This window comes from Pan troglodytes, chromosome X, assembly GCF_028858775.2.
Source record: "Pan troglodytes isolate AG18354 chromosome X, NHGRI_mPanTro3-v2.0_pri, whole genome shotgun sequence".
Taxonomy (NCBI): domain Eukaryota; kingdom Metazoa; phylum Chordata; class Mammalia; order Primates; family Hominidae; genus Pan; species Pan troglodytes.
Genome location: NC_072421.2, coordinates 78962623 through 78983676, shown reverse-complemented (window position 1 = coordinate 78983676; position 21054 = coordinate 78962623). Strand labels below are relative to the sequence as shown.

Genomic DNA, 21054 nt, shown 5'->3' with positions numbered 1-21054 from the left:
AAAATTCTGGAAGATAACATTGGAAAAACCCTTCTAGAAATTGGCTTAGGCAAGGATTTCATGACCAAGAACCCAAAAGCAAATGCAATAAAAACAAAGACAAATACCTGGGACTTAACTAAAGAGCTTTTGTATGGCAAAAGGAAGAGTCAGTAGAGTAAACAGACAACTCACAGAGTTGAGAAAATCTTCACAATCTATACATCTGAAAAATGACTAATATCCAGAATGCATAATTAACTCAAACAAATCAGAAACAAATAAACAAACAAATGATTCCATCAAAAAGTGGGCTAAGGACATGAATAGACAATTCTCAAAAGAAGATATACAAATGGCCAACAAACATATAAAAAAATGCTCAACATCACTAACGATCAGGGAAATGCAAATCAAAACCACAATGTGATACTACCTGATTCCTGCCAGAATGGCCATCATCAAAAAATAAAAAAAGAAACACAGATGTTGGCATGGATGTGGTGATCAGGGAACACCTCTGTAAACTAGTATAGTCACTATAGAAAACAGTGTGGAAATTCCTTAAAGAACTAACAGTAGAACTACTATTTGATCCAGCAATCCCACTACTGGGTATCTACCCAGGGGAAAATAAGTCATTATACGAAAAAGATACTTGCACATGCATGTTTATAGCAGCACAATTCACAACTGCAAAAACGTGGAACCAATCCAATGCCCATCAATCAACGAGTGAATAAAGAAGCTGTGATTTATATATATATATAAAAATATATATACGTGTATTTTATATATATACACACATATATACATATATACGTATATATGTATACTTATATATGTATATACATATAAACATGTATATACATATATACATGTGTATATACGTGTATGTATATACGTGTGTATATACGTGTATGTATATACGTGTGTATATACGTGTATGTATATACGTGTGTATATACGTGTATGTATATGTATACATATATGTATAATGAAATACTATTCAGCCATAAAAAGGAATAAATTCATGGCATTCATAACAACCTGGATGAGACTGGAGACTATTATTCTAAGTGAAGTAACTCAAGAATAAAAAACCAAACTAAATATTCTCACTCATAAGTGAGAGACAAGCTATGAGGATACAAAGGCATAAGAATGACACAGTGGATTTTGAGGACTCAGGGAGAAAGGGTGGGAAGCAGGTGGGAGATAAAAGACCACAAATTGGGTGCAGTGTATACTGCTCAGGTGATGGGTGCACCAAATTCTCACAAATCACTAAAGAAATTACTCATGTAACCAAACACCACCTGTTCCCCAATAACCCATGGAAAAAATTATAAAAATTTGAAAACATTAAAAATATAAATAAAAAATAAAAACACATTCCTAACCAGTGGGTTAAAGAAAAAAATGAGAAAAGACCTTGGTATAAATAAAAGAAACACACACACACACACACACACAATATAACAAAACTTATAGGATGTAGTTTAAAAAGTGCTTGGAGGAAAATGTATATTTGTAATATTTTAATTTAAGAAATTTTTCAGATCAATACATTCACTCCCACTTTAATGAGAAACTGGAAAAAATGAGCAAACTAAAGAAAAGCAAGCTAATGATTAGAGGGGAAATCAACAAAATATAAAACAGAAAAACAATAGAGAAAATCAACAAAACCCAAACTTGGTTCTTTGAAAGATAAACAAAAATGACAATCCTTTAGCTAGATAGATCAATAAAAATAGAGAGAACACTAAAATTACTAAAATCAGGAATAAAAAAGCAGACATCACTACTGACTATAGAGAAACATGTAGGATTATAAGGGAATTGTATGAACTAGTATAGTTGGAAAATGTTAAAATCTGTCAAAACTGAGTTAAAAGAAATAGAATACTTAAAAAGGCATGTAATGAGTAAAGATACTGAATCAGTAATCCAATGACTTCCCACATAGGAAAGTCCAGGTTCAGATGGCTTTACTGGTAATTGCTACCAGATATTTAAAGAAAAATTAACACCAATCCTTTGAAAATTCTTCCAAAATATGGAAGAGCAGAACAAGCATTACAATATATTCTTTGGGGTCAATATTAACCTGATAGCAAAAGTATAAAAATATATCACGATATAAAAAATGACAGACCAATATCCCCTTATGAATAAACATGCAAAAATCCTGATGAAAATGTATAGTAAACCAAAATCCAGCAATATATAAAAGAGATTATGCACCATGGCTAAGTGGAACTTTCAGAAATTCAAAGTTGGTTCAACATATGAAAATCAATTAATGTAATATACTAAATGAATAAAAAGAAAACATAATTTTCTCCCTAAGTGTAGAAAAAAGCATTTGCCAAAACCCAACACTTTCATGATAAGCGGTCAACGAACTAGAAATTGAATCGAACTTCTTAAACCTGATAAAGAACATCTATGGAAAACCCAAAAGACTGTGACAAGATGCTCAACAAGACACAGCCAGGATGAGCTTCTCCCACTGAGAGAGACCAGAATATAGGGTAGAACAGCATATTCCAAACAAATCGTCTCAGAAAATACACTGAGAGTGAGTAGAGAGAAAAATATAGAAATTGGGGCTGAAGAGAGAGGAAGCTGCGAACCCTGCACTGGGCTGCCAAGCACTGGGATTCATTCCTGGCCCTGAAAGGCTCCTAAGGTAGGGGTGAATGAACTAACTGTGGAGTAACCCACTCTCACCACAGATCTGCAAGATCTTAACTGCAGGAAATCCCATGACTCTTATGGACATATAAATTGAAAGGAGGAACTGCGCAAAGAGATGGAACAGACAGAGCCCAGGGAGTTGCCATGGGGATAGCTGCAAAGGAACATGGCCATAGGTGCCCATTCATCAATGCTCTCCATACTCCTCTAGATGGCTCTCAGCTGTGTTAACTACAGGGTCTTTCCCGCAGAACAAGGGCAAAACTGATCTAAGTGCCCCCTGTCCACTTCACCATGGGAGCGGGCACACAGTGAAGCCACCACTGCTCAACCAGAGGGCTTTTGCAGGTGACCACTACCAGATTGCTTTCACTGGGGGCCCCTCCCACCATCCCACCAGAGTGCTTTCCCCAGTGCCCCCGCCCCCACCACTGCCCCACTGGAGCCCTTTAGCCAGTGGCTCCCTGCCGCTCTGAGGGAGTGCTTGTGACTATTGCCCCCACTGCCCTGACGTAGTGCTTTTACCAACCAACCCCCACTGACCTGATGGAGCACTTTCACCTTCTAACCCCAACAGAATGCTTTTACCAGCAGCTTGGGAGACTCTCAACCCCCCTAGCACAGCTGGTGCTCAGTCTCAAGGGGCCAGATAACAAGACTACGGGCTCAGTCCCAGTCCCCCAGGGTAAAAGCAGCAGTCCAAGAGTGACAAGGTGAGCCTTGGCCCTCTAAAAGCATCCAGACGTGAAGCCAATCAACCATATTTAACTTGCACCACAAACACTCAAGAGAAATTAAGACTATAAAAACAAAAAGCCCCATCCAAAAGACAGCAATTTCAAAGAATAAATTAACATCAGCTTTCACAGGTGACAAAGAACCAGCACAAAAACTCTGGCAACTCTAAAAGCCAGAGTGTCGTCTTATCTCCAAATGATCACACTAGCTCCCCAGCAATGGTTCTTACCAGATTGAAATGGTTGAACTGTCAAACACAGAATTCAGCCTCTGGATGGAAACCAAGCTCAAAGAGATACAGAGGGTTGAAACCAAACAAGAAAAACGGTAAAATAATGCGAGAGTTCAAAGATGACCTAGCCATCTTAAGAAGGAACCATACTGAACTTCTGATAATAAATTTAGTACACAAATTTCATAATACAATTGGAAGCATTAACAACAGAATAGATCAAGCTGAGGAATCCCAGAGCTCAAAGACCACTTCTTTGAATCAATGCAAGTAAACAAAAATTTAAAAAATAATTTTAAAATGCACAAAATCTCTGAAAAATATGGAGTTATGTAAAGAGACCAAACCTATAACTCATTGGTATTCCTGAATGAGAAGAAAGAGTAAGGAACTTTGAAAACATATTTTAGGACACAGTCCACGAAAATTTTCCCAATATCACTAGAGAGGTCATCATGCAAATTAAAAAATTCAGAGAACCCTTTTGAGATATCATACAAGACAAACATCCCCAAAACACAGACTCATCAGATTTTCCAAAGTGAATGTGAAAGAAAAATTGTAAAGGCAGCTAGAGAGAAGGATCAGGTCACCTATAAGGGCAGCCTTACCAGGCTAACGTGGGCCTTTCACCAAAAACATTAGAAGCCAGAAGAGATTGGGGGCCTATTTTCAGCATCTTTAAGAAAATAAATTACAACAAATAACTTCATATCCCACCAAACGAGGCTTCATATGTGAAGGCGAAATAAATTCCTTTTCAGAGAAGCAAATGCTAAGAGAATTTGTTACCACTAGATCTGCCTGAAAAGGCATCCTTAAGTGAGTGCTAAACTTGGAAATGAAAGAAAGATACCTACCATCACAAAAACACACTTACATACATATGCCACAGACACTATTAAGCAACTACATAATCAAGTCTACATAACAACGATCTAACAACATGATGACAGGATCATATCCTTGCACATCAATATTAACCTTGAACATAAACAGGCTAAATGTCCCCACTTAGAAGGCATAGAGTGGCAAGCTGGATAAAGAAGCAAGACTCAACTGTCTGCAGTCTTCAGGAGACCCATCTCATATGCGATGATACCCACAGGTCCACAGTAAAGGGATGGAGAAATATTTATCATGCAAACAGAAAACAAAGAGCAGGGATTGCCATTCTTATATCAGATAAAACAGACTTTAAACCAACAGTAATTTAAAAGGACAAAGAAGGTCGTTACATAATAAAAAAGGGTTCAATTCAACTAGAAAACTTAACTATTCTAAATATATACACACCCAAATTTGGAACACTCAGATTCATAAAACAGGTACATAGAGACTTATGAAGAGATGTAGATTATGATAAAATGATATTAGAAGACATCAACACCTCACTGACAATGTTTCAGACCATCCAAGCAGAAAACTAATAAAGACATATTGGATTTAAACTCAACACTTGAACAATTGGATATAATAGACATATACAGAATACTCCACCAAATAAGAACAGAATGCACATTCTTCTCATCTGCATGCAGTACATGCTCTAAGATGGATCACATGCTTGACCATAAAACAAGTTTCAACAAATTTAAAAAAAAATCTAACCGTATCACTCACATTCTAAGACCAAAGTATAACAATAATAGAAATCAATACTAAGAAGATCTCTCAAAAGCATACAGTTACATGGAATTAAACAATGCACTTATAAATGACTGTGAGTAAAAAACAAAATCAATGGAGAAACCAATAAATTATTTGAAACTAATGAAAAAAGAGCCACAACATACTAGAATTGTTGGGACAGAGCTAAAGCAGTGTTAAGAGGTAAGTTTATAGCACTAAAGACATCAAAAAGGAAGATCTCAAAGTAACAACCTAACATCAAACCTGGAGGAACTAGAAAAACAAGAGCAAACAAACCCCAAAGCTAGCAGGAGAAAATAAATAACCAAAATCAGAGGAAAACGAAATAAAACTGAGATGCAAAAATTCATACAAAGATCTACAAAACCAAAAGTTTGTTCTTTCAAAGAATACGCAAGATTGATAGTCTGCTAGTTCAACTAACAAAGAAAAAAATGGAGAAGATAAAAATAAGTTCAATCAGAATGGAAAAAAGTGACATTACAATAACCCCATGGAAATACGAAAAAAATAAATAATCACAGACTATAACAAACACCTCTATGCACATAAACTAGAAAACCTAGAAGAAATGGGTAAGTTTTTGGAAACACACAGCCTCCCAACACTGAAAAACTTGATACCCTGAGTAGACCAATAACAACTTCTGAAATTGAATCAGTAATAAAAAACACCTACTAAGCAAAAAATAAAGCCCTAGACCAGATGGATTTACAGCTGAATTTGACCAAATGTGCCAAGAAGAGCTAGTACCAATCCTACTAAAATTATACCAAAAAATCAAGGACGAGGGGCACCTCCCTAACTCATTCTATGAAGTCAGCACCATTAAGATACCAAAACCTCACAGAGACACAATAATAGAAGGATACTTCAGGCCAATACCCCTGATGAACACACACACAAAAGTCCTCAACAAAATACTAGCAAACCAAATTGAGCACCACAACAAAAAGTTAATACCTCATGATTAAATAGGCTTCACTCCTGGGATGCAAGGTTGATTCAACATCTGCAAATCAATAAATGTGATTCACCACAAAATAGAATTAAAAACAAAACCACGTACTCATCTCAAGAGATGCAGAGAAGGCTTTTGATAAAATACAACATCACTTCATATTAAAAATCCTCAATAAATTAGGCTCTGAAGGAACATACATCAAACTAATTACAGCCATGTATGAAAAACCCACAGCCAACATCATGCTGAATGAGCAAAAGCTGGAAGCATTCCCCTTGAGAACTGGAACAAGGCAAGGATGCCCACTCTCACCACTCCTACTTAACACAGTGCTGAAATTTGTAGCCAGAGCAATTAGGCAAGAGAAAGAAATAAAAGGCACCCAAATAGAAAAAGAGGAAGTCACACTATCTGTCTTTGCAGATGATATGATTCTATTGCTAGAAAATGCTAAAGACTCTGCCACAAGGCTCCTAGAACTGAAAAATGACTTCAGTTAAGTTTCAAGATACAAAATTAATGTACAAAAATCAATAGCATTTCTATATGACAATAACATTCACATTGAGAGCCAGAGCAATAATGCAATCCCATTTGCAATAGCCACAAAAAGAATAAAATATCTAGGAATACATCCAAACAAAAACATGAAGGATCTCTACATTGAGAACTACAAAACAGTGCTGAAAGAAATAGAGACAACACAAACAATTGGAAAAATATTCCATGCTCATGTATGGGAAGAATTAATATCATTTAAATGGCCATACTGCCCAAAGCTATCAATATATTCAATGCTATTCTTATCAAACTACCAATGCCATTTTTCACAGAAGTATAGAAAGCAATTTCAAAATTCACATAGAACCAAAAAAAGAGCCTGAATAGTCAAAGCAATCCTAAGCGAAAAGAGCAAAGCCAGAAGCATCACACTTACCAACTTGAAACTACACTACAAGGCTAAAGTAACCAAAGCAGCATAATACTGGTACAAAAACACATCCATGGACCAATGGAACAGGAGAGAGAACCAAGAAATACAGCTGCACACTTACAACCATCTGATATTTGACAAAGTTGACAACGACAAGTAATGGGGAAAGGACTTCCTATACAATAAACTGTGCTTTGATAACTGGATAACTATATGCAGAAGATTAAAATTGGACCCCTTTCTTTAACCACTTACAAAAATCAACTCAAGCTGAATTAAAGATTTAAGCATAAGACCTCAACGTATAAAAACCCTAAATGAACACCTAGGAAATACTTTTCTCAACATAGGCCTTGGCAAAGATTTTATGACTAAGTCCCAAAAAGCAACTGTAACAAAAACAAAAATTGACAAATGAGACCTAATTAAACTAAAGAGCTTCTGCACAGCAAAAGAAACTATCAACAATGTAAACAGACTACATACAAAATGGGAGAAAATATTCGTAAACTATGCATCTGACAAAGGTGTAATATCCAGAATCTATAAGGAACTGAAACAAATCAAGAAGCAAAAACCAAATAGCCCCATTTAAAAAATGGTGAAAGGACATGAGCAGACACTTCCCAAAAGAAGACTATTTAAAGGAACTATTAAATATATGAAAACATTCACAACTCCACTAATCATCAAAGATTTGCAAATCAAAACCACAGTGAGATACTATCTCACACCAGTTAATATGGTTATTATTAAAAAGTCAAAAAATAGCAGATGCTGCCTAGGCTTGTGGTGAAAAGAAAATGCCTATACACTGTTGGTGGGAATGTAAATTAGTTCAGCCACTGTGGAAAGCCATTTTGAGATTTCTTAAACAACTTAAAACAGAACTAGTATTCAAACCAGCAACTGCATTACTGGATATACCTCTAAAAGCAAATATATCATTCTACAAAAAAGACACATGCACTCATATGTTCATTGCTGCATTATTAACAATAGCAAAGATATAAAATCAACCTGGATGCCCTTCAACAGTGGCCTGGATTTAAGAAAATGTGGTACATATAGACCCTGGAATACTACACAGTCATAAAAATAATGAAATCATGCCCTTTGCAGAAACATGGATGCAGCTTGAGGCCATCATCCTAAGCCACCCAACACAGGAACAGAAAATCAAATATCACGTGTTCCCACTTACAAGTGGGAACTAAACACAGTATACAAGGACACAAAGCTGAGAACAACAGACACTGAGGACTACTTGGAGAGGATAGTGGAAGTGGGTTGATAGTTAAAAAACTAATTATTGTGTGCTAAACTCACTCCCTGAGTGACAGCATAATTCCTTCAGCAAACCCCATTAACATGTATTTTACCCATGTAAAAATGCGTAAAGCACATGTAGCTCCTGAACCTACTTTAAAAAGAAAAAGAAAAAGAAAAAAAAAGCGCTTTTAGGTAAAACCAGCTTAATAAATGTGGAAAAAATATATGTCAAACTTATATTTCACTTAACGGCAAAAGATTGACATAAGTAAATAAATAAATCAGGAAGAAGACGAGGATTTATGCTCTAGAAACTTATTTTCAACATTGTAATCGAGGCTCTAACCAGGCCAATCAGGCAAGAAATACAATATATCCAGATCAGAAAGGAAGTAAAAGTTTCTTCCTTTGCAGATGACAGGATTTTTTATTAATATATAAAATATCTTAAAGAATCCACAAGAAAACCTATGAGAAGCAATAAACCAATTCAACAATGTTGCAAGTTACAAAATGAAAATACAAAAATCATACGTAAATACAGTGGTCACGTGTGTTTATGTACACTGGATAGATATGAAGAAACCAAAATTAATATTAAGAAAACAATTCTACTTATAACAGCATCAAAAAGAATAAAATGTTTAGAAATAAATTTAAGAAAAAAGGGTGAAGTATAAACTCTGCAAACTAAAAACCATTGCTGAAAGCAACTAAAAAAGACGCAATTAAATGGAAAGGCATCCATGCTTATGAATTAAAAGAGTTAATATTGTAAAGATGACACTGCTTCCCATGTTCAACTAAAGATTCAACAGAATCCTTATCAAAATCCCAGCTGGGTTTTTTGCAGGTATTGACATGCTGATCCTATGAGTCATACAGAAATGCAAGGGATGCCAAAGAAAAAAAAGAATTTAAAAAGAAAGAACAACACTGGAGGACTCACACTTCCAAGTTTCAAAATGTACTACACAGCTACAGAAATCAAAACTGTGTGGAACTGGCAAAGGTACACATATAGTACACTGACATATAAACCATAGAAATAGAATTGAATGCCCCGAAATATACCTTTACATGCAGCATTATTTACAATAGACAAGTTATGGAATCAACCCAAGTGTCCATCAATGGATGAATGGATAAAGAAAATATGTCTGTGTGTGTGTGTGTATATATATATATATAAAACATTTTTTATATATGTTCCTTTATATATGTTTTTATAAAGAATATATGTTCTTTATAAAATATCTTAAAGAATATATGTTGTTTATAAAAACATATATAAAGGAACATATATAAAGAACATATATATGTTCTTTATGTTCTTCTTTTTATGTTTACATGTGTTCTTCTTATGTTCTCTATATATGTTCCTTTATATATGTTTCTTTATATGTTTCTTATATAACATTTCCACTGTATATGTGTGTGTATTTTATATATATATCATATATTTATATTTTACATATATATAATATACACACACACATACAGTGGAATACTATCCAGCCTTATGAAAAAGAAGATTCTGTATTTGCAACAACATGGATGAATGTGGAGGACACTATACTAAGTGAAATATGCCAGATGCAGAAATAAAAATACCACATGGTCTCACTTATATGTGGAATCTAAAATAATGTTGGTTAGCAGAGGCTAGGTGGGGTGGAATAGGGTGATGTTGGTCAAACAGTAAAAAGTTGCATCTGAACAGTAGGAATAAAGTAAGGTTATGGATATATTAATTAGTTTGATTAAATCATTTCCCACTGTGCATATATACACATATATAATATATATTATATAAAATAGCATCACACTACTTCTAGTTGTATGCAATTATAATTTGTTAAAATCTTTAAATTAACAAATATATAACTACATATTTATGTATGATTGTCTTATTTTTGACAAAGCTGCCAGTAAAATTTAATGGGGAAAGAGTGGTCATTTCAGCAAATGGTGCTTGGACAACTGAATGAACTTAAATCCCTATCCCATATCATATACAAAAAGTAACTCAAAATAGATCACAGACATAAGTGCACAAGGTAAAACTATTAAATGAAAACAGAAAAGTAAATCTTTATGACCTTGGATTAGGCAATGTTTCCTTAGCAAAAACAAAATATAAGCAATAACAAAAAAAAGATGAATTTGCCAAAATTTAAAACTTACATACTTCAAAGCATACCCTCAAGAAAATAAGACGACCCATATAATGGTAAAACATTTTCAAACCACATATATAATAACAGACTTGTAATCAGAATATATAAGGAAATGTTAAAATTGAACAATAAAAATACAAATAACCCAATTTAAAGATGGACACAGGATCTGAAAAGACATTTCTCCAAAGAAGATATATAAATGGCTATAATCACATAAAAAGATGCTCAACATATTTAGCCATCAGAGAAATGTAAGTCACAACTACAATGAGAAACCACTTTATAGCCATCAGAATGGCTGTAATCAAAAGTGTAAATAACAACAAGCACTGGCCAGAAATTGGGGAAATCAGAACAATACTCATACATTGTTGGTGGGAATGTAAAATAGTGAAGCCAACTTGGAAAAGTCTCACGTTCCTCAAATTGTTAAATACAGAACAATCATGTAACTCTTTTACATATATATCCAAGACACAAAAACAGGTATCCAAACAAAAAATTTGTACACCGATGCTCATAGCAGCATTATGCATAACAGTCAAAAAGTGGAAACCACCCAAATGTCCATCAACTGATTAATGGGCAAACACAATGTGCTTTTATCCATACAATGGAATGTTATTCAATAAAACATGTGAAGTACTAATGCATGCTACAACATGGATGAAACTCAAAAATGTGGTAACTAGAAGACACAAACCACAAAAGACCACATATTGTATGATTTTAGTTATATAAAATGTCTAGAATAGGTAAATCCACAGAGACAGAAAGTAAGTTGGTGTTTGTATAGTGCTGAGGGAGTAGGGGATGGGGAGTGACTGCTATTGGGTAGAGTTTATTTGTTGGGTGATGAAACATTCTAAACTTAAATCTTAGTGATGGTTGCAAGATTCTGTGAATATAGTAAAAGCCACTGCCTTATACACTTTAAATGAGCAAAGTTTACAGTATGTGAATTGTATATCTCAGTAAAGATGTTAAAAAGACAATTGTGTGAAAATAGGAATTATGGTAACATTATAGTACTCTTTACAAAGGATTTCAAAATTTTGTTTGCTAAATAAAGGAAGGTGATAATACATACAGGGGAAGAATGATGGGTGGAAGCAGAAGACTAGAAGGTTCAAATTAATCAAATGTGCATGTTTCTTAATCAGTTTTGTTGGAATTCTTCAAAAGAAAAGAAATATGTATTTTACATTAAAAAGATTAGACCAATGTCAACCTTTCAATATTTTTCAGCATCCACAACTGGGTAATAAAATCCACGTGAATCCTCATTTTTCCTTTTGCTGAATGAATGGAATATGTGCAATGAAATCTGACTTCACCAACATTGTCTGTATTTAAACTTTGCCAAGCAAGTAATTAACAACTTCTGTTTTAAAATTCTGTTTATCCCTACACTCAGACTCCCAAAGAAATGTTGACATTTAACAATGCAATCGACGTCCAATTTGCATTGTTTGGTGAAAATGAAAATCTTCCTGAGAGTCAAATATTCCCAAGAACAAACCAGCTCAATAACTGAACATAACAAATAAACAAGTCTGATTTACAAACAGAAACAATCCGAATGTAATATAACAAGTGGCAAAGATTATATTTTCCAGCCAAATATTTTGGAGATTTTTTTAAATAAAACTCACCTTCATATTCAGAATTTCACTTGCATTTTTGTATCTACAAAACATATTTCTCAGCTGACAAAATAAAATATTTCAGTTTAGGAAGACTCAATTCAACCTTTTACTTTAATATACTATGTTAATTTTAAGTTATATAAACATGGCAAAAATACATCTATTTTTAAAGAATGTCTGTTTTGGCAGTGTTAACTTATTTGACATTAAAATAAAAGTGAAAATGACCACATAAAATATTGCAAGTATCATCAGCAACATTTAATAAAGCTTAGGAGAAAATATTGACTAAAAAACTTTTTTTGCGTTTCCAGTGTATTACAAAGCACCCTGTTTTCTCTAGAGTTCTTTATGCCGTATTTTTGTAAACCCAATAAAATTGTTCATTTGACCTCATGTGTATTGTGAGATTAAAAGCCCTAAAAAGAAAACATAGAAAACGAAAACCTTGAATTGCATTCAAAGCTTTTTCTTTCTACTATTTTCTCTTTTTGCATTCCCAACCCTCTAAAAAAAGATATTACTCATCTAAAATTGCTATTATATAAACTCCAAGAACACGTAAGTTACGTTTCTAAAAGTACTGAGTTTATTTTAAAGCATAGCATCAAGTTTGAATCTCATGAAACAAAGGCATCTCTTCATTATATGTTGATTTTGGCAAAAAGTAAAGACCAGCATACAATAGATATACATTATAATGTAGTTTAAAGTAAGAGGTGTCTGCTTTTGGTAATAAAGTAGTGTGAAACTTACTATATAAATCTATGTTGGTTATTTAGGCCATGTTTCTTGTCTTTTTAGAAGTCTTCAGGCTTAATATTTTAAAAGTTGCCCTTTTTATTTGATACTTCTACTTTTTGCTGGAATAGAGGCATAGAAAAGATTCTCACTGCTTAGACTAATACACTCATACAATACATGGCTAAACTGAAATAAAAAGGTAAGATATCTTAGGAATAGTAGCATTTACGATTGTGAGTTGTTTTAAACGGGCAAAACTACTAAGATTTGTTTTAGCAAAAACTCAAGGGAAACCAATCTTGGGAAATGATCGCCAACCTGTTTTATAAGAGTTATTTAAAAGTCTAATCTCTTTGCTAGAGAATGCCATTTTAAGCTTACTTGGCATCCCACTTTCATGATATACATATGCATATTTCACTGAGGCAAGGAACTTGGATATATCATTCCATCATAGCTGTGTAGTTAAACAAGGAACTTGTCCACTGAATGAATCTATTGCTTTTGTGCGTGTAAAAGGATATCTATTCTGATCACTGAAATGTGCAATGAAAGGCTACATTTAGAAGCTCAGAAAATCTGTGGTTCAATATGTAGAAGTTTCATCTACAAAAGAATGGGAATGTTATAATTACGATAGGAAATTACAACGTTTAACATATCATAAACATTACCTGCAAGAACTTTTTAATCGCAGTAATATAGCATCAAAAAGGTACATATTCTTGTTCATGAAAATTAATGAGGCAACTTAGGAATGAGAGACAGGTTATTTCTCTTTCTCCTTTTTAATGTAGAGCTGCAGATACACTTAAGTTGCCATAGTAATGGCAGAAGGAGGGAAGGGTGTTTTCTTTGTAAAATCATTGGTGTACACAGGATGGCTTGGCAGGTAACAACACTATTTCTACGATATCTACTTATTAATATAATTTTATGTTAATATCCCATTCTCCTCACCATAATCACCATAATGTTCAAATTTTAATTTTGTATTCATTTTGAATGTTTGCATGTGAAAACCCAACTAATCTATTATTTCAACATTAAGCCTATTTCTTTTGAAGCAAAGCTAATTCTGCTATTTTATAAAAGCAATGGAGACTCATTTTTCAGGATGCTTAAAGCACAGTGCTTAAGGTTCATGCTTGCTGCTTTGCTTGCACTTCTGCTTCCTGAAATGAAAAACAAACAAAACAGATAAGTTTAAACATCACAGAGCAGACACCCATGTGTATTTTAGTCAGACTACATTAGTTCCGACTACTAAGAATAAACAAAAGCCCCCAGAAGAGATTTCTTAAAAAGTTCTTAATAGAAAAACTATATAATACAAACAGATTTCTAGAAACAGATACACAAAAAGACTACCTAATCATTCCTAATGATTTGGAATACTTTCATGAAAGCAAGTGATATACAATTATAATTGATATTTTACTTAAAAATAGTCAGTTTCCTTTTTGTGTGATTTTTTTTTTTCATGAAAATTGAGTATATAAAAACATGGTTACTTTAGTTTAAAATTAGTTGAGTTTTGGTTAATTAGGGTTTAAATTACTTAGAAAATGTGCTATCCATTAAAATATTGTAGTTTTCATGTTTTATGATAGAATACACACCAAAAAATCAGGTTGTCTTCCTTCTCCTCTGGATAGTGAGGTACTCACCTCTAGCATAGGAACTCTGACCTACATGTGTGCTCTGGCGCTCAACATAATACTTGACACAAAATAAACTTCAAGGAAAGTTTGTTGAACTAAAGATGAGTGGCAAGATTGACTCCAGAAAAGGAAACATCAGACTTAAGTTGTAGAAATCAAGCGTGGTAGACAACAACATTCTAAACACCTGTCACTAAATCAATACTTGACAGTCTCAGGAGGACTGATACTGTCCAAATGAGTCCCAGTATTACATGCAAAAGGAGGGAGAAAAGCTAAAAGAGACACTAGATTTTTACCCAAAAAAGGCAAAAGTAGAGGAAAGAAGAAAATATTAAATGACACCAAAATTCATTCTTCATATCCTTTAAAAAAATAATGAAATATACTACTGACTCATTGATATGGTTTGGCTCTGTGTCCCCACCGAAATCCCATGTCAAATTGCAATTCCCAGTGTTGGAAGAGCAGCCTGCTGGGATGATATTTGATCATGAGGGCGGTTTCTAATGGTTTAGCACCATCCTCCTACTGCTGCTTGTCTAAAAGTGTGTAGCACCTCTCCCTCTCTCTCCTGCCACCAGGCGAGGACGTGCTTCCTTCCCCTTCACCCTTTGCCATGATTGTAAGTTTCCTGAGGCCTCCTCAGCCATGGCTCCTGTACAGTCTTTGGAGGTGTGGGTCAATTAAACCTCTTTCTTCTTTATATATTGTCCAATCTCAAAAAGTTCTTTATAGCAGTGTAAGAATGAACTAATACATAAAATTGGTACCAGGGGTGGGGTATTACTATAAAGATACCTGAAAATGTGGAAGCAACTTTGGAGGAAAGGTTGGAACAATTTGGAGGGCTCAGAAGGAGGCAGAAAGATGAGGGAAAGTTTGGAGCTTCCTAGAGACTTGTTAAATTGTTATGACAGAAATGCTGATAGTGACATGGACAATAAGGTCCATACTGAGGTGGTCTCTGATGAAGATGAAGAACTTATTTGAAACTGGAGTAATGGGCACAACTACTGTGCTTCAGCAAAGAGACTGGTGACACTGTGCCCCAGCTCAAGGGATCTGTTGAACTTTGCACTTGAGAGAGATGGTTTAGGGCAAGCTTGTCAAACCTGTGGTCTGTGGGCTGCATGCTGCCCAGAACAGCTTTGAATTTGGCTGTATTAGTCTGTTTTCATGCTGCTCATAAAGACATACCCAAGACTAGGAAGAAAAAGAGGTTTAATTGGACTTACAGTTCCATATGGCTGAGGAGACCTCAGAATCATGGCGGAAGGTGAAAGACACTTCTTAAGTGGAGGCAGCAAGAGAAAATGAGGAAGATGCAAAAGTGAAAACGCCTGATAAAACCAAAAGATCTTGTGAGATTTATTCACTACCACAAAAGTAGTATGGAGGAAACTGCCTTCATGATTCAAATTATCTCCCAACGAGTCCCTCTCAAAACAGGTGAAAATTATAGAAATAAAACTCAAGATGAGATTTGGGTGAGAACAAAGTGACAAACCATATCATTCTACCCCTGGCCTCTCCAAATCTCATGTCCTCACATTTCAAAACTAGTCATGCCTTCCCAAAAGTCCCACAAAGTCTTAACTCATTTCAGCATTAAACCAAAAATCCACAGTCTGAAGTCTCATCTGAAACAAATAAAGTCCCTTCCGCCTATGAGCCTGTAAAATCAGAAGCAAGTTCATTACTTCCTAGATACAATGATGGTACAGGCATTGGGTAAATACAGATGTTCCAAATGGGAGAAATTGGCCAAAACAAAGGGGCTACAGGCCCAGTGAAAGTTCAAAATCCAGCAGGGCAGTCAAATCTTAAAGCTCCAAAATGATCTCCTTTGACTCCATGTCTCACATCCAGGTCACACTGATGCAAAAGGTAGGTTCCCATGGTCTTGGGCAGCTCTGCCCCTGTGGCTCTGCAGGGTACAGCCTCCCTCCCAGACCTTTTCACAGACTGGTGTTGAGTGTCTGCAGCTTTGCCAGGCACATGGTGCAAGCTGTCAGTGGATCTACCATTCTGGGGTCTGAAGGACAGTGGCCCTCTTCTCACAGCTCTACTAGGCAGTGCCCCGGTAGGGACTCTGTGTGGGGGCTCCAACTCCACATTTCCCTTCTGCACTGCCCTAGCAGAGGTTCTCCATGAGAGCCCCACCTCTGCAGCAAACTTCTGCTTGGATATCGAGGCATTTCCATACATCCTCTGAAATCTAGGCAGAGATTCCCAAACCTCAATTCTTGACTTCTGTGCACCCACAGGCTCAACACCACATGGAAGTTGCCAGGGCTTGGGGCTTGTGCCCACCACAGCCATGGCACAAGCTGTACTTTGGCCCCTTTTAGTCATGGCTGGAGTGGCTGGGACACAGGGTACAAAGTCCCTACACTGCACACAGTATGCAGACACTGGGTCTTAACCACAAAACCATTTTTTCCTCCTAGGCCTCTGAGCCTGTGATGGAAGGGGCTGCCGTGAAGACCTCTGACATGCCCTGGAGACATTTTCCCCATTTTCTTGGGGATTAATATTTGGCTCCTCATTACTTATGCAAATTTCTGCATCCAGCTTGCATTTCTCCTCAGAAAATGGGCTTTTCTTTTCTATTACATTGTCAGGCTGCAAATTTTCCAAACTTTTATGCTCTGCTTTCCTTATGAAAGTGAATGCCTTTAACCACACCCAAGTCACCTCTTGAATGCCTTACTGCTTCAAAATTTCTTCTACCAGATACCCTAAACCACCATTCTCAAGTTCAAAGTTCTATAAATCCCTAGGGCAGGGGCAAAATGCTACCAGTCTCTTTGCTAAAACATATCAAGAGTCACCTTGCTCCAGTTCCCAACAAGTTCTTCATCTCTATCTGAGACCACCTCAGCCTGGACCTTATTGTCCATATCACCATCAAGCTTTTGGTCAAAGCCATTCAATAAGTCTCTAGGAAGTTCGAAACTTTCCCACATTTTCCTGTCTTCTTCTGAGCCCTCCAAACTGTTCCAACCTCTGCCTGTTACCCAGTTAAAAAGTCACTTCCACATTTTTTTTGAGATGGAATCTCACTCTATCACCCAGGCTGTTGTGCCGTGGTGCAATCTCAGCTCACTGCAACCTCCACCTCCCTGATTCAAGTGATCCTCCTGCCTCAGCCTCCCAAGTAGCTGGGACTACAGGCACATGCCACCATGCCCAGCTACTTTTTGTATTTTTAGTAGAGACAGGGTTTCAGCATGTTGGCCAGGCTGGTCTCAAACTCCTGATCTCAAGTGATCCACCTGCCTCGACCTCCCAAAGTGCTGGGATTACAGGCATGAGCCAGCGCACCTGGCCATGCCCACATCTTTAAGTATCTTTTCAGCAACACTCCACTGTGCTGGTACCAATTTACCATATTAGTCCGTTTTCACCCTGCTGACAAAGGCATACCCGAGGCTGGGAAGAAAAAAAAAATGTTTAATTAGACTTACAGTTCCACATGGCTGAGGAGGCCTCAAAATCATGGGGGAGGAGAATGGCACTTCTTACACAGTGGCAGCAAGAGAAAATGAGAAAGATGCAAAAGCAGAAACCTCTGATAAAACTTTCAGATCACGAGACTTATTCACTACCACTAGAACAGTATGGGGGAAACTGCCCCCATGATTCAAATTGTCTCCCACTGAGTCTCTCCCACAACACGTGGGAATTGTGGGAGTACAATTCAAGATGAGATTTGGATGCAGACACAGAGCCAAACCATATCAGTGATCCAACACAAAGTCATAAACTTTCTTAAAACATTATGAGTTTTTTTTTTTTGCAATATTTTTTAGTTCATCAGCTATCACTAGTGTCATTGTATTTTATGTGTGGCCCAAGACAATTCTTCTTTTTCCATTGTGGTCCAGGGAAGCCAAATGATTGGACATCCCTGATTTAGGGTCTCTGGTGGAAGAAATTTCTAAGGAGCAAAGTGTTCAAGATGTAGCCTGGCTGCTTCTAACAGCATAGCTCATATACATTCACAAAGAAATGGTCTGAAATTGCAACTTACATTGAAAAGGGAAGCAGAGAATAAAAGTTTGGAAAATTTGAAACCTAACCATATGGTAGAAAATAAAAACCCATTTTCAGGGAAGAAATTCAAGCTGACTGCAGAAATTTGCATAAGTAAAGGGAGCTGAATGTTAATAGCCAAGACAATAAAGAAAATGCCTCCAGGGCATTTCAGAGGCCTTTATGGCAGCCCCTGCCATCAAAAGCCCAGAGGCCTGGAATAGTAAAATGGTTTTGTGGGCCAGGCACAGAGCTCCACTGCTCTGTGCAGCCTCAGGATATGGCAACTCATGTTCCAGCCACTCCAGCTACAGCCATGGCTAAAAGGGCCCCAGATATGTGTCAGGCCACTGCTCCAGATGATGGAAGCTACAAGCTTTGGGTACTTCCACATGATGTTAAGGCTGTGGGGGTACAGCAGGCAAGAGTTGAAGCTTGGGAGTCACGGCCTAGATTTCAGAGGATGTATGAAAATACCTGGATGTCCAGGCAGAAGTCTGCTGCAAGCATGGAGCCCTCATGCAGAACCTCTACTGGGGCAGTGCTGAGAGAAAATGTGGGGTTGGAGCCCCCACACAGAGGCCACACTGGGGTACTGCCTAGTGTAACTGTGAGAAAGGGGCCACTGCCTCCAGGCAGAATGGTAGATCCACTCACAGCTTGCACCATGGACCTGGTAAAGCCACAGGCACTCATCACCAGCCCATGAGTGCAGTTGCCAAGGCTGTACCCTGCAGAGCTGCAGGATCAGAGCTGCCCAAGGCCCTGGGATCACATCCCTTGCATGAGTGTGCCCTGGATGTGAGAAATGCAGTCAAAGAAGATTATTTTGAAACTTTAAGATGTAATAATTGTCCTACTTGGTTTCAGTCTTACATAGAGCAATTTTGTCAGTTTTGGCCAATTTCCCCCTTTTGTAATAGGAGCACTTACCTAATGCCTGTACTCCTACTGTATCTTGGAAGTAACTAACTTGTTTTTATTTTACAGGCTTATAGGAAAAATGGACTTGCCTCATCTCAAATGAGACTTTGGACTTGGACTTTTAAGTTAATGCTGAAAGGAGTTAAGACTTTGGAAGACTGTTGAGAAGAGATGACGGTACTTTGCAATGTGAAAACGACATGAGATTTGGGAGGGGCCAGAGGCATAATGATATGGTTCAGCTCTGCATCCCCACCCAAATCTCATGTCAAATTGTAATTCTCATTGTTGGAGGAGGGGCCTGGTGAGAGCTGATTGGATCATGGGGGGGTGGTTTCTAATGGTTTAGCACCATCCCCTTATTTCTGCTTGTCTAAAAGTGTGTAGCACCTAACTCAACCCCTCCTGCCAACAAGTGTAGATGTGCTTGCTTCCCCTTTGCCTTCCACCATGATTGTAAGTTTCCCGAGGCCTCCCAAGCCATGCCTGCTTTATAGCCTGTGGAACTGTAAGTAAATTAAACTTCTTTTCTTTATAAATTACCCAGTCTCGGGTAGTTGTTTATAGCAGTGTGAGAATGAACTAATAGACTCACCTTTGCAAATGCCTAGTCAAAAAAGGAAAAGTCCCTAAGTTCTTTTGAAGCTTTAACAGTGTTTAGATGTCAAAATGAATATATGTTAAAGTCACAGTATGCATCTTGCTTCATTTTATAGAACAAGCTTTCAAGAATTTCTACACATAACTCAAAAAATAATTTATACTAAGACCCCTCAAAAAAATAGCATACATAGTTGGAGAAGCAGTTGTATAATAATGCAAAAATGACCTAACATGAAATCCTTTTTCCTCTAAGGACCTAACATTGCTCCATAGCCAGTATTTTGTTCTTTTTTTTATTTTGAATTTTTGTATGTACATAGTAGGTATATATATTTATGGGGTATATGACATGTTTTGATACAGGCATGCAATGGATAATAATCACATCTGGGTAAATGGGGTATCCATAACTCCAATATGTATTGTTTGTATTATAAACAATGTAATTATTATATTATTAGTTATCTTAAAGTATACAATTAATTTATTTTTGACCGTAGTCCTCATGTTTTGGTATCAAATACTAGATCTTACTCATTGTTTCTGTTTTTTGTGCCATTAACCAAACCCACTTCTCAATCACCCACTACCTTTCTCAACCTCTGGTAACCATCTTCCTATTCTCTATCTCCATGAGTTCAATTGCTTGATTTTTAGATCCCACAAATAAGTGAGAACGTGGTGATCGTCTCTCTGTTCTTGGCTTATATCACTTAAAATAGTAATCTCCAGTTCCCTCCATTTTGTTGCAAACGACTGGATCTCATT

At 36.5% G+C, this 21054-nt stretch overlaps 1 protein-coding gene across 1 annotated transcript in view; it reads right to left on the bottom strand.

Moving 5' to 3' along the window:
* Positions 1–12876: 12876 nt before the first annotated feature.
* The window catches only part of SH3BGRL (SH3 domain binding glutamate rich protein like), a 98613-nt gene continuing 90435 nt past the window's right edge, over positions 12877–21054 (bottom strand). Inside the window, 1 exon segment of the mRNA NM_001246405.2 lies at positions 12877–14229. Within this exon segment, the coding sequence (NP_001233334.1) occupies positions 14197–14229 (33 nt within the window). The 3' untranslated portion in view covers positions 12877–14196.